This window comes from Branchiostoma belcheri, unplaced genomic scaffold (genome assembly GCF_001625305.1).
Source record: "Branchiostoma belcheri isolate BF01 breed outbred unplaced genomic scaffold, Haploidv18h27 scaffold57, whole genome shotgun sequence".
Classification (NCBI taxonomy): Eukaryota; Metazoa; Chordata; class Leptocardii; order Amphioxiformes; family Branchiostomatidae; genus Branchiostoma; species Branchiostoma belcheri.
In genome coordinates, this window is record NW_017804209.1 from 2065832 (window position 1) to 2078985 (window position 13154).

Below are 13154 nucleotides of genomic sequence, written 5' to 3' on the forward strand. Positions count from 1 at the left end.
GCCCCCCCCGGTCCCCCATGTCAAAAAAGCCCGGTCTAGGTAGGGTTAAACAATATAATTATTTTACACCAGAGCCTTGCTAAGTACTTTGTAATATTGATTTACAGCAGTTACTCAAGCAACTGGATATGATTTTGGAAAATCAAATCCAGTTGCTTGAGTACCTGCTTTTTGGCGAATCTTATTACCTGGATGTCTTACCTTCACTGACGTAATATTGATTAAGACCGTGGCACCCCGCGTCCTGAAACGTTGTAGACTTAAATTAACGGCTGCTCGCAGATGTATTTGTATGATTATGTATTGTTATGTTTATGTACTCTCTCCTGGAAGAATAGCTCTCACCCTCGGGTTGGCAGCTAAATGAGAGTTTGCCTCAATAAACCTCTGTAAACCGAGACACCCCGCTTCCTAACACGTTGTTTCCTTGGCTTGGCTTCGTTTCCGAAGACACGTTGTAGACTTTAATTACCGGCTGCTCCCGGACCCGCGCTGAGCTTTAGTTGTCTCCAGTCCGGAAGTTTATCGCTGCGGTCCGCACGAGTTATAGGCCTCCAAGAACGCGCGGTGACGGGGACCATTGATCACGATCAACCCGGTTCCAGACTTACATGGGAGAAACCAGGAGCTGCTAGCTCTGCTTGGATGTCTTTAATGTCAATATAGAAGTCCAAACACTACTTGGCATTGTGTTAAAGTGCCTAAATTTTCCTTCTAGCTCTTCTAGCTCTTATTGTCGGATATTCTTGTCTTTTTACAGCGAAATGAATAAATGAATAAATAGATACGCCAAAAAGCAGTTACTCAAGCAACTGGATATGATTTTGGAATATTAGATAATATTGAAGTATTACCTGGATGTCTAACCTTCATCGACGAATAAATAAATAAATAATAACGTAAGTTGGTTGTGTGATTATATGAAAACAACTTGACCCCGATTACACCCCCTCACTGTAAAAATGCATTCCCTACAGCAGGAGACGTTTCTTTAATCCTCCTATAACCAACTCCATTTGTCATAAAATAGGGCAATAAGCGCTCAGTACTGTAATTCACTTTATGTTCACGGTAGCAAAATTTCACAGTCTGAGAAAAATGTTCACGGAACTATACATTCACGGTGGCGACAGGTGCAGGAAAAAGAAAGTCCAGGAATTATTTGTTAACTGTAATGATAAGTTCACGGTACAGAAGTGACAGTGAAAACAGTGAACATTACAGTGCGCAATATGGGGTTAGACGCTGTAGACCCGGTTACGCTGAGTAGGTCATTGTCATCAGTCTTTATTATAAATAAATGTGTTTTCGGAAGGTGATGAAGCCGCTGATCAGGCCGGAATTCATCTGGGATCAACGCGATTCGTCAAGTGAACGGGAAAACTATTCGGCTAAATCACTCTTACGTTGATGAAGGTTAGACATCCAGGTAATAATATGATACACCAAAAAATTGTCTTAACTTAATTTGCATATCAATCAATAGTTTGTGCATATAAACCTGCATTTCTCCTCTAGGTCTCTCAGTCACTGATGAAAGGTAGTGGATGCTATCTGAAACGTCTGACCGTTTCCAAAATTATATCCAGTTGCTTGAGAAACTGCTTTTTGTCTTAAATTTACTTATTTATTAATTGGATTTAAGCCAAAGGCCCATATAAAAAGAGGGACAATAACAAATGTACAAATACACAAATCACATACAAAGGTTTAAAAAGTGCGGCCAGTACAGGTTTCGAGTAAACACATCCGAATGGCAAAGGGTGTACACAATGCTGTTTCTCGAAGCGAGAAGGCGCGTGACAAATGTACAGGAGAGTTCGCGCCACATGGTGTCGAAGGTGCCGATACATCAATGTGCACATACCAGGCTGTTGCTACACCACCTAGGCTGGTCCATCAGTATTTTAAGTGCGTCATGGCACGCTGTCTTACTGTTTCAGCCTTCAGGCTGTGCAGGAGAACCGGGCGCATATCCAGGCTGGATCGCATATAAGTTCATCATTAAATACAAATTTATGATTTGGATTGATAAAAAGAAGTAATGTTCGAGAAAAATCAAAGATTTTAGTTAACATACTATAAAGAAATAAAACCCAACAATAACTTTATCCAAAGTAGCATTAGCATTATTTATTATCATTTTTTACTGTCTATTTGTTATCATGTTCTTGCAATTAGCCCTCTGGCATGAATTTGCAATAAACTCTCTATGAAGGATAGAATTCAATGTAAAGGATGTAGTTTTGTTTGCCTAAAACTAACCGATATGACCCGCGCGCACGGTTTTTTTACGAACAAGACTCCGTTTTTATTCCCAATCCAATCAGGATTCTAAAGATCTACACTACGTTAACGGCCGTTTAATGGTGACCAATTGTAGGCAATATCGGTTTATATTCTGCTGATAAAACGGCGCCAATTCCAATTACCTGCACCGGTCAATAATGAAAAAGACGTTTACTGAGCCCGAGGTCCACAAACCTGTGCGTTACTGTCATTCCATAAATCTTTGCAGTCGATCGGTGCTCCTAACAAGGGCAGCTGGGCAACGTGCACGTCCCACGTCCAGTGGTGCAGAATTGAAGTCTGAAGGCCAATGGTAACAATTAAGCGTTAGCAAACTACATAGAACTGCATTCATAGTCATACAGGCATGAATGCACATGTGGGGTCGTATGGCGTAGCGGCAGAGTGCTCGACTCTGAACCAAGAGGTCCCGGGTTCGAGTCCTGACATGCCACCGATCTTGTGTCCTTGGGAAAGGCACTTTACACGAATTTTGTGTTGGAATATAAAAAAAAATTACACTGCAACCTTCCGCAACAATTTTCTCAACGGTATGCTGTGTAAAAAATGGGATCTACTAACCAAAAAGTTACCAAATGTTTCTATGAGCTTTGCGGGAGGTTTTGTTGTCTCAGTTGGGCAAACGATACGGAACGGGCAAGATGTTTCCGTCTCTTTTATATTCATCAGATACTCAAGATGGAATGGAACGAAGAGATACTTTATTCTTTATCGCCAGGCGATCAACTCTCTTTCGAAGAACCGCACAATCCTGGCTCTTACCACTTCCGACCTCATCCGAAGAGCTACAGGAGAAAATGCCGCTGTATGGAGTACACCATTCCCGCCGTTGCAGGGGGCAATGTCGCTATGTACATCTCCACAGCTGCAGGGGGCTACAGAGGCCATGGCCACAGAGTACACCACTCGGTCCGGGGCGTCCAAAATTGCCGCTGCGTGATGTCGGGGTGTACCTGAGGTCAGGCGGCCCTTTCATCCTCCGCACCAGATGCGCTCAGGGACGACGTGTAGCATGCTCCTGACCAGATGTACAACTCTGCTCGGTCATTACTGGCATGACCTGGAGTTCTTGTATATTTCTTGTTCACTGAATAAAGAATGATTTACACTCAGCTAGAATAGACCAAAGAGATAGTTTATTCTTTATTAGCAGGCAATCAAATCGGTTTCAAATGCCCAGCAATCCTGGCTCTCACCATTTCCAACCTCATCTGCAGCTGCAGGGGGCTACAGGGGCCATGGCCACGGAGTACACCACTCCCCATCCCCACATCCGCAGGAGGCTACAGGAGGCCACGGCCACTGAGTACACCACTCGGTCCGCGGCTTACAAAGTTGCCGCTGCGTGATGTTGGGGTGTACCTGAGGTCAGGTGGCCCTTTCATCCTCCGCACCAGATGCGCTCAGGGACGGCGTGTAGCATCCTCCTAACCGGATGCACATGTGCATGGGGCTCAGGGTGACGTGTAGCATCCTCCTAAACGGATGCACATGTGCATGGGGCTCAGGGTGACGTGTAGCATCCTCCTAACCGGATGTTCATGTGCATGGGGCTCAGGGTGACGTGTAAGTGGATTGGGATGGAATCAGGCCGCTGAGGAGGACTTACATGAGGGTCTGCATGCCCTTTTTCGTTAACCGTTATGGGCTATTTTAATTTACCGTTAATCGTTGCCGGCCTGCTCTAATTCAACTTTAAGCGTTATCAGTATATTCCTCTTGAAGCGTTATTGGTCGTTTTAATTCAACGTAAAGCGTTATTTGTCATCCTAAATTCAGCGTTAAGCGTTAATGAATAATTCTTCGTTACGCCTAATTTTGCCTTTCAAAGTGCAGGAAAATGCGACATTGAAGGTTTAAAAATACAAAATTTCCCGGGGGAGAATGCCCCCGGACCCCCCTACATTGCTCGCGCCTTTGGCGCTCGACTCGCGCTTCTGCGCTCGGTCCCTTCAGCTCTAGCCAGAACCAGCTTTCCCGTCAATTTCCGAAAGTTTGCGGAGAGTTACAGAATTTTTTTAACGAATCCGTCAACCTTGACAGGCAAATTAACAAAAATCTTGAGTAAAATATGAAAACATCAGAAGGACCGACAAACACTCTCAACAACATGACTTGCCTCGCAAAATGCGGGAAATTGCGTTTTTGAAGGCTTAAAAATCCTAAATTTCCCCCCTAGATTAATCCATCGGTAAAACTGGGCAGACTGAAAAAATACAAGCAGCAGCTGACCGACGTCGACTCGGACTCCCCTTTATTTGTGGACGCACTCGGAGACCAGGGCAGGTGGGAAACACAGGGAACACATACCTTTAATGCATGCTTCATTACATGTAAGGTATACGTAATTTTGTCAGTGATCACCTTTTCTCACAAAGCGAGATACCTAATCCAGTGCAGCTCGAAAAAAAGCCTGTCAATTTACCGTTAAGCGTTATCGGCCCTGCTGAATTTACCGTTAACCGTTGCCAGGACCCCCCATGCAGACCCTCTTACATGAGAATAGATGTAAAATAAAATGCTCCAGGCAGTAATGGAAATAGAGAAGGAATTTGGTAGATTTGCCGATTGAATGTTTGGAAGTGCAAGTAATTAGCACTGATTGGAAATATTGACAGATCAGCAAAGAGGAAAATGTAAAGTGTAAAACAATCATATGTTAAGGTAGACATTTTATCAGTATATGTAAGTCTTTGTTGTACTTGTACTCTGTCATGAGGCACTGGATCTTTTTAAAGCTTTATAATTACTAAATAAAGAAAAAGCCATCAGCTTGAATTTTTTTTTATTTATTTATTAATTTTTACCACGTACAATATGCACTATGGATGGCATGGCGAAACAGGTGTTTCTGACATTTTATATGAAAATATACGCCAAAGCAGTTTAATTTTATTATCATTGTTTCAATTTTCTAGAGATCAAGTAGGAAGATTGAGTACACTTAATATCTTCATATATGTTAGCTTTAAACCATGGCCAGTGATCTTATAGCATGTGTTTTGTCATTAATATGGTTAACGCATCGACGGCTTCTACTTTGACTGGTGATAAACTGAATCAATTCCGTCTGCGATATTGGCGGAATGTAATTTCAAAAAGCTCTTTATTATGTCAAAAGTACAGCCGTCAAAAATCAAACCAGAGTTTCATTTCTTGGTGAAGAGGCCGCCAAATTCTCTATGCAACATTTATCATCACAAAGTTGACTCACGGGGCAATGCAGTGAATTGGTTGATAGATTGGTCACCGATGCATAGATGTATCACGCACGGCAACTTTATTAAGTACCATGGCTGAACATATGTCCCTTAGTATTCCCAAACAAACCGAAAACAGTAAATCATTGAAACAATCATGCGGAAATCTGCGGCAGTCAGTAAGTTTCACATACGTGAACCTGGCTCTGACTTCTAAACCAGTTCAATCAATCAATCAATCAATAAATAAATAAATAAATAAATAAATAAACAGACCGAAACCAGTACATCATAGGAAAATCATGCGGAGTTCTGCGGCAGTTAGTAACCTTGACTTTCGTGACCCGGGCTCTGACGTCTAAACATCAGATGGGAATCAAACGGTGACGGTTGGTCAGTAACGCCTGTACCATCACCAGGGCGCGACCTTGTTGCCAAATGGGGCCGAAAATTGGCGATGCATCAGCGGATTGTAGCGTTCTGTAACCGCAACTGCAGAGGCTACATGTATGTGTGATGTTTGAAGTCAGCAAGTATGCGTTATTTACGTCCAGCATGGCAACTGTATTTACTAATGTAACAGTAACGTTACTGGCACTGCAAATGTTAATATAATAAATCAAATAAATGCCAAATGAATCCAAAGACTAATCAACGCATCTTCTTCATCATCTGCAGTGTATATTTCTTCATTGAGATCTCAATTTTCATTTTGTATGTCTCTAGAAAAATAAAATAAATTGGTTGTAATGAATTTCAGAAGCACTTCAAAGAAAGGGTTATACAAACGTCATCCATAATCACAATGTAGCATCAGCGATTTGCTCCAGCAAGACACAAACATGCATCTGTTGCTCACGCAAGGATGGATTTGTCAGCTTTACATCATAATTGAGACTTTAATCCACGTTGATGACGTGGTTTGATGTAAACCATGTCCGCAAAGCCGCAAGATTGCGATAAATACTTTTTAAAAGATATCCAGTATACATACGAGATAAAGTAGTTGTTCAGTACCAAGTTCAGTACCAAGTTGTTCAGTTGTTCAGTACCAAGACTGATTACATAACGGAACTGCGAGGAAAGTTTTCCTAACACCAGATTCTAATCCACGTCTGCGTTGGTGCCATTCCTTATGTCCCTGTGCTGCTCTCATCCAAAGTTCTATTAAACAAAGAAGTCATCAGTGTTTTATTGTGAATTAATGGTAGCCTGAAACATCTCGTAAGACCGACAATTTAGTCTCACTCCGATTCACGGACAAAAACTAAGTTGCTCCTTGTTGTATAGAACCGCTCCATCCATCATCCTAATTGCCCGTTGCGAGGAAAGTAAACACATTTACAGCCGGCTGTTGGGAATGACTAACAAGTCTCCAGCGGAGAGACGGAGTTTCTGACTGTTCCCCCGGCGTGGGACAGGCTCAGACGGCTGGAATAGGTTTGGAATAAGCGACATGCATGCAAGGATAGCTACAGGATACCATTGAAAACATTCCCAACCATGATGTGAAGATATTAATAGGATATTTTAACTTAATGCCCAAATTGACAACAACAGACTAGGATTTGGTGGTGTCACAACGGGGAACATCTTTCTGTAACAAAAACAGCCTCAACTACTTCAACTTCAGTAGCGGTTGACAAAAGGAAGTGGAAGCTTGCTGCCCGAGGTGCCATCAGGCACAGGAGGAACTAAGGCCCACTGTCTATGCGAGATTACTGTAGAAATACACCACAAAGCCCTGATTCAAGTATGGGCATTAACCAAGCAGACACGCCTTCATTGATCACAAACCGTTTTTCTTGTAACATACCCGGAATGAGACGTAATCATGTGTTCCATCAATGACCATAGCTGAACGATATTGCGGTGAAATGCCAACGCGCACCACCCTTGGCAACGCGCCAAATGACGTGTGCTGAGGATTGATGATCGATCACAGCTGCAGGTTTGGGGACCGGAACTTCGACAAACCGCCAGGAGCGGGATCGATACAAGGCGGCAAAGTTTGTCCACGTCCAAGTCCAAAGTTTGTAGCTCTTTAGAGACGTTTAATGGCCCCAAACCCATACCGAGGTCCACTGGGTTATACCTGGGTTAGTGGTGAAAGCCATCCGAGGCTCTGGTACTATTACCTTATCATTTACATGTTCTAACAATGGATCTCCGGGCGAGTGTAATAAGAAAGGAATACATCTATTTCACAGTAAAACCACAAGGGCAGCAATTCGATGCTGACTCACCGGTACAGGGGTAGTGAACACTGAGCATGCGCGATGCTGTCTGACTCACCATGTTCACTTCTGAGATGAGGTCGATGCTGGCCACAGTCAGACTCAGGTTCACGTGGACCGGTTCGCCTGCAAATATAGAAAATACAAACATATAAGTATGTACTATCATGAAAGTTCATCTGTGTTGGTAATTACATGTTTAAAGTTAAAGCTTTCAATCCAACACAAAAAAGTTCTCTCATCTAGAGCTTTCGAACAGTCACTCTGGTCTCAGTAGACTGACTCAGTGAGGCCTGTCTGAGAGGGGTGAAGGAGGCTTTTCACATCAGGGCCAATCACCCTTCACTTAACCGCGACGGGGGCCGACATCGACTATGTTCACATCATCGTTGTCAGGATGATTTTCCATTAGTAAAATGTCGGACATTCGCTCACAAATTGACACCCAACAGTACGGCTGCCTCAAGGGGAGATCCACTACTCACTGCTTACTGGAGTTAACCAACGAGATTTTCAAAGTCACTGACAATTCAGGTACTATCTGCTCACTGGTCGCTACAGACTACAGCAAAGCCTTTAATCGGGTTTGTCATACCACCGCCATTCGTCGTTTGTTAGATCTAGGCCTGAGACCCTCCCTTGCGAGGTGGATTGCGAACTTTCTGTCGAACAGGCGTCAGTCGGTCCGGTACCATGGAACACTCTCTGACAGCGTCACCGTTACGTGCGGCCTTCCTCAGGGTACCCTACTTGGCCCGTTGATATTCATCGCTTATATCAACGGTGCTGCTCGTCACGCAGTCTGTAAGCGTTGGAAGTTCGTTGATGACCTGAACCTTCTTGAAGTCGGGCACCCGATCTCTGCACCCTCTAACATTCAGAAGGATCTGACCGACCTGGAGAACTGGTCCAACGACAGTCACATGAGACTCCATCCCGCAAAATGTAAAGTGTTACACATTCTCTTCAGCAAGGTACCGTACGTGGCTCCTCCCCTCTCAGTGAACGGTATCGAACTGCAACAGGTGCAGGGAATGAAGATCTTGGGCGTGTTTCTCCAGGCCAACTTGCGGTGGAGCTCTCACGTTGACTCCATTTGCTGCAAATCCAGCCAGCGCTTGTTCCTTCTCCGCAAACTGAAACACTTTCACATCTCCTCAAGACCTCGTCACAGTCTATGAGTCCTATATACGCCCAGTTCTCGAGTACGCTGCCCCCGTCTGGCATTCTGGACTTACCACTGAACTCAGCAACAAGATTGAGAAGATCCAACGGAGAGCAGTGCGCATCATTATGGGTACGAAGTACACATCCTACACTGAAGGCTGCTCCTACCTGGGACTACCTACCCTACAGTCACGACGCCTTCTCCTGACTGTGAACTTTGCGAACTCTCTTAGACAGTCTGAACAGTTCCGGCATTTTCTGCCACCTGTTAGAAGTGCAATAAGTGGTCGTCAAACCAGATCAGCTTATAAACTGAACACTCCTCGCAGCAGAACTGATCGTTATCAGAATAGTGCCCTTCCTTTCATGATCCGCCTGCTCAATATGTAACACTGTCACTTTTTTTAACCTAAGACTTATTTTAGTGTTACCAGTGTCCGTCTGTTTTGTTATCTGCTACGATATTAATTTGCACTTGAAACGTTGTTGACAATATCTTATATACATTTTATGTAATGGTTTATTTCTATTTTAATCACTTAATATGACGTTTTATACTAATAATGTGATGCCCCAATGTCAATTCAGCCTCTGGCTGCCATTTTTGGGACAGTGTTGTTGTGTTTTAATGCAAATAAACCATTGATATAAAAGTAAACTAATTAAGATATCAATGAATACGTAAATAAGTGGATTTTCTCTGGCAGAGAATTTACACATCTGAATCCTAACTTCTTTTACATCACAACTGAAACTTCTATTGTAAATCTACAAACCGAGTTTCCCGAAGTTCAATCCTGTAATCCAATCGCTGCTGAGAACTACTGAAGAACGGAGGTCCATCGATCGGCAGCTTTTATCAAGTAAAACAGACCCTCCAATCTCTAATCCCCCAATTGCCTCCGCCAAGTCTTCCCGCGTTATCTGTGGCTGCATCTGGGCGTTCATGGATGGTGTGCAGAGGTGGAGGCGACAATCCATTACTTATCCCTACAGTAGGAACCTGCAATGTTAGCGTCCCGTGCAATGGCCAAGTGGGTAGAGTGAATGAATGAATGAAAGAATGAATGCATGAATGAATGAATGAAACTTTATTTTCGTGTCATGTGCTTTCCCGCGCCCAGCCCGTGTGGGCTTATACGACACCGTTTCAATAAATTATACATAACAAAAGAGAATCAAAGGTACAGATAACAGAATTCAAACAAAATATGAACACAAATAAAGGTATATACAATAATCTTGAACAAAGTGAACAAATCTGTACATAATAATAAAATAAACAAATCTGTACATAATGAACCAATAACCCTGCATTAGGTAGGTCGTGAGTTCGATCCCCGGCCGAGTAGCCTTAGCACTTAGCATTTGAAAAAAACGTATGGGACACACTGGTACCAGCGGACTAGCTGTAGTTATTGCATAATTGTGTGGCCCAAAGGCTAGGAATATACGACCATGCGAATAGCTAATTGTTCATCCCTAAGATATGTGACATGTTGTAAGAAATGGTTTTACGGTTTTTAAAGAGTTTCGAAAGTCGGCAAATTAAATATTGAGATTTTTTCCTCGCTTGCATGTCAGAGAATCTGCAAAGGGACTGTTATGGAGTGCTTTGTCTCTGTCTGTGTTGAATTTATTGCAAATTAACGCACGCCCGTTCTTCAGAAGCTGCCATTAAATATTTTAAAAGGATTGGTCACCCACAACCCCCACCCACACCCACACCTCAAATGCACCTATGTCATCTCCACTGGAAAAGTTTGCCAATTTCGGAACTAAGAGGCATTGCGACTTTCGTGGAAAATCTGATTGCGAATAATAACTTGAAACGAACCTGTGAACGCCAGAACTGTACCGGTAAAGTCCTGAGGGTCTGTTTAACATACTGACCCATCCTCTCTCCTACAGTCACCTTTATATTTCACCCGCGGATTCCGGCGCCGGCGAGCACTATCCCATTTGTTCCACTTAGATGCAGTAAAATTGGGGGCTCGCGTTGATGACCTCATATTCTACTTAACAAACAAAAAGATGAGCAGAGAGAGGCGCTATCTTACCCAGATGTGTTTTCTCTTGTAAAACTAATATCAACCACAGTCCGGAAGGAATTATTTTGACGCCAGTTCAGAAAGACTTGATTTCACACCACTCAGTTGTAAAAACTTCTCACAGCGACACAGATTTACGCCCCAGGCTGCAATACTCCTGATTGCTTCCACGCTACCAAGCTAACAGCCACTTGGAAGATATCAAACATCATGGCCATCGCGTTATTTATCTAGAAGTGATTGAAAAAAAAAAGATTGAAGTTCAGAACATTTTTCATCCTAACATGAGCCCTGGTGAAATCGGCAGAGCAGCAAAACGTCTTTATTTCTAGGAACGTCTAACTTTTTCTTTGCTACTCAAGGTTGCTATTCGTGATGTTTGGTTATTCTTCAATGCCAACGATCATGATGATGGTCATTTTGGAGTGAAGTGCCTAAATCCCTTTGTGCACAAGTTTATTCAATTTGCGCCTGTTGCTCTCAGATGCGTTGTAACCATACAATGCATGGTTGTCTTTATGGTGTTTTAGTAGCAAGGTACATCCTAACTCCACATTATTCAAACTTCTACAATTTACCCCAATTTTACTAAACTTACAGACCAAGAAAAAAAGACATTCTTCTTATTTTGGAAAAAGGTGGGACATTACGTCTTCAATGGTCTAAATAAGAGAAGTCAAACCCCTTAGACATAGTTTTAGACATAGCTATAGCTTTAGACAACTACCTTTCATCATGTAGATTTTAGTTATTTTATACCCTGTTTCATTGTTCTTTTATGTTTGTAATTTGCAATTAGCCCCCGGGCACGAATTTGCAATAAACTTCTTATTATACGACCTGCATCCGGACCTACGCCCGCCCAGCATCTGTGTCCCTACACAAACAAGCTATCTAAAAGCAACCTGGACTGATCGCCGTTCGTTTACAATATTTACATTGTCAAAACTATTCAGTTGAATACCTACTGAGTTGTACTAAGTAGTTATCATCGAATTTAGGCTATCATCAACTATAGGCTTTGAAGAAAATTAAATTGTTCTCCAACTCACCAACGAAATTAACTCACCGGAGATTTTCGACTGAATCACTCAGTCTTCATCGGCTTTATGACCCAGGTGCTGTGGACACAAACCTTCGCTCAACCGTGACGGGGGGCGGTACCGACTTCCAACGAACTTTGTCCCAGTGCTGACGTCACACGTGGCTAAAGGTCACGTGTCCACAGTACTTGGGTCATAAAGCTGATGAAGACGATTTTTTTTTAATTCCAACATGTAATCACCAGACGTGTTGACGGCACACTTAAGTTTTATCAACTTATATTAATGCCGCCACCAACACGGGGGACAGATACATGACAGGACAATACTCATTTACACCTGAGCGAAGTGAGGAAAGTCGTGTAAAGTGCCTTTCCCAAGGGCACAAGATCGGTGGCATGTCAGGACTCGAACCCGGGACCTCTTGGTTCCAAGTCGCGCAGTCTGCCGCTACGCCACACGACCCCACCCAAGACGAAAATTTTTGATGAGTTAATTTCGTTGTTGACTTGGAGAACAGTTTACTTTTCTTCATGTATTTTACCAACTCAGATGAACTTTCATGCAAGAATAGGCTTTACTTACGGCCGAAGTTGGGTCTGAGGAATCTGTCGTACAAGCGACTCTTTAGCCAGTTGTCGATGGTACCGGTCGTGTCGCCGGTTTGCCTCTCTTCAGCTACACTGTAGGGACAACATGGACAACAACGTGTATTTACATTTACATTATATCACACTCACTCATTCAGGCACTCACTCACTTACTCTCATTCACTCTCACTCACTCACTCACTCACTCATTCAGTCACTAACTCACTTACTCTCATTCATTCACTCTCACTCACTCACTCACTCATTCAGTCACTAACTAACTTACTCTCATTCACTATTACACACACACACACACACTCACACTCTCTCACACATACATACACACACACTCACACTCTCTCTCACACACACACACACACTCACTCATTCAGGCACTAACTCACTTACCCTCATTCACTCTCACACACACTCACACAAACAATGGTCGTGGCGCCAGTTTGTCTCTCCTCCGCTACACTGTAGGGACAACATGGACGGCAGAGTGGGTTTACATGACTTGTATCACTCCCTCACTAATTCTATCTCTCCCTCTCTC

The 13154-nt window shown here is 43.1% G+C and overlaps 1 protein-coding gene and 1 pseudogene across 1 annotated transcript in view; both read right to left on the minus strand.

Moving 5' to 3' along the window:
* Positions 1-3198, minus strand: part of LOC109481669 — a 12735-nt pseudogene extending 9537 nt beyond the window's left edge.
* Positions 3199-6851: 3653 nt separating this feature from the next.
* The window catches only part of LOC109481670, a 25391-nt gene continuing 19088 nt past the window's right edge, over positions 6852-13154 (minus strand). The window contains exons 3-5 of the mRNA XM_019784245.1: positions 12594-12691; positions 7806-7873; positions 6852-6941 (exon numbers count right to left, since the gene is read on the minus strand). Coding sequence (XP_019639804.1) covers positions 6852-6941; positions 7806-7873; positions 12594-12691 — 256 coding nt within the window. The remainder of the gene's footprint in view (positions 6942-7805; positions 7874-12593; positions 12692-13154) is intronic.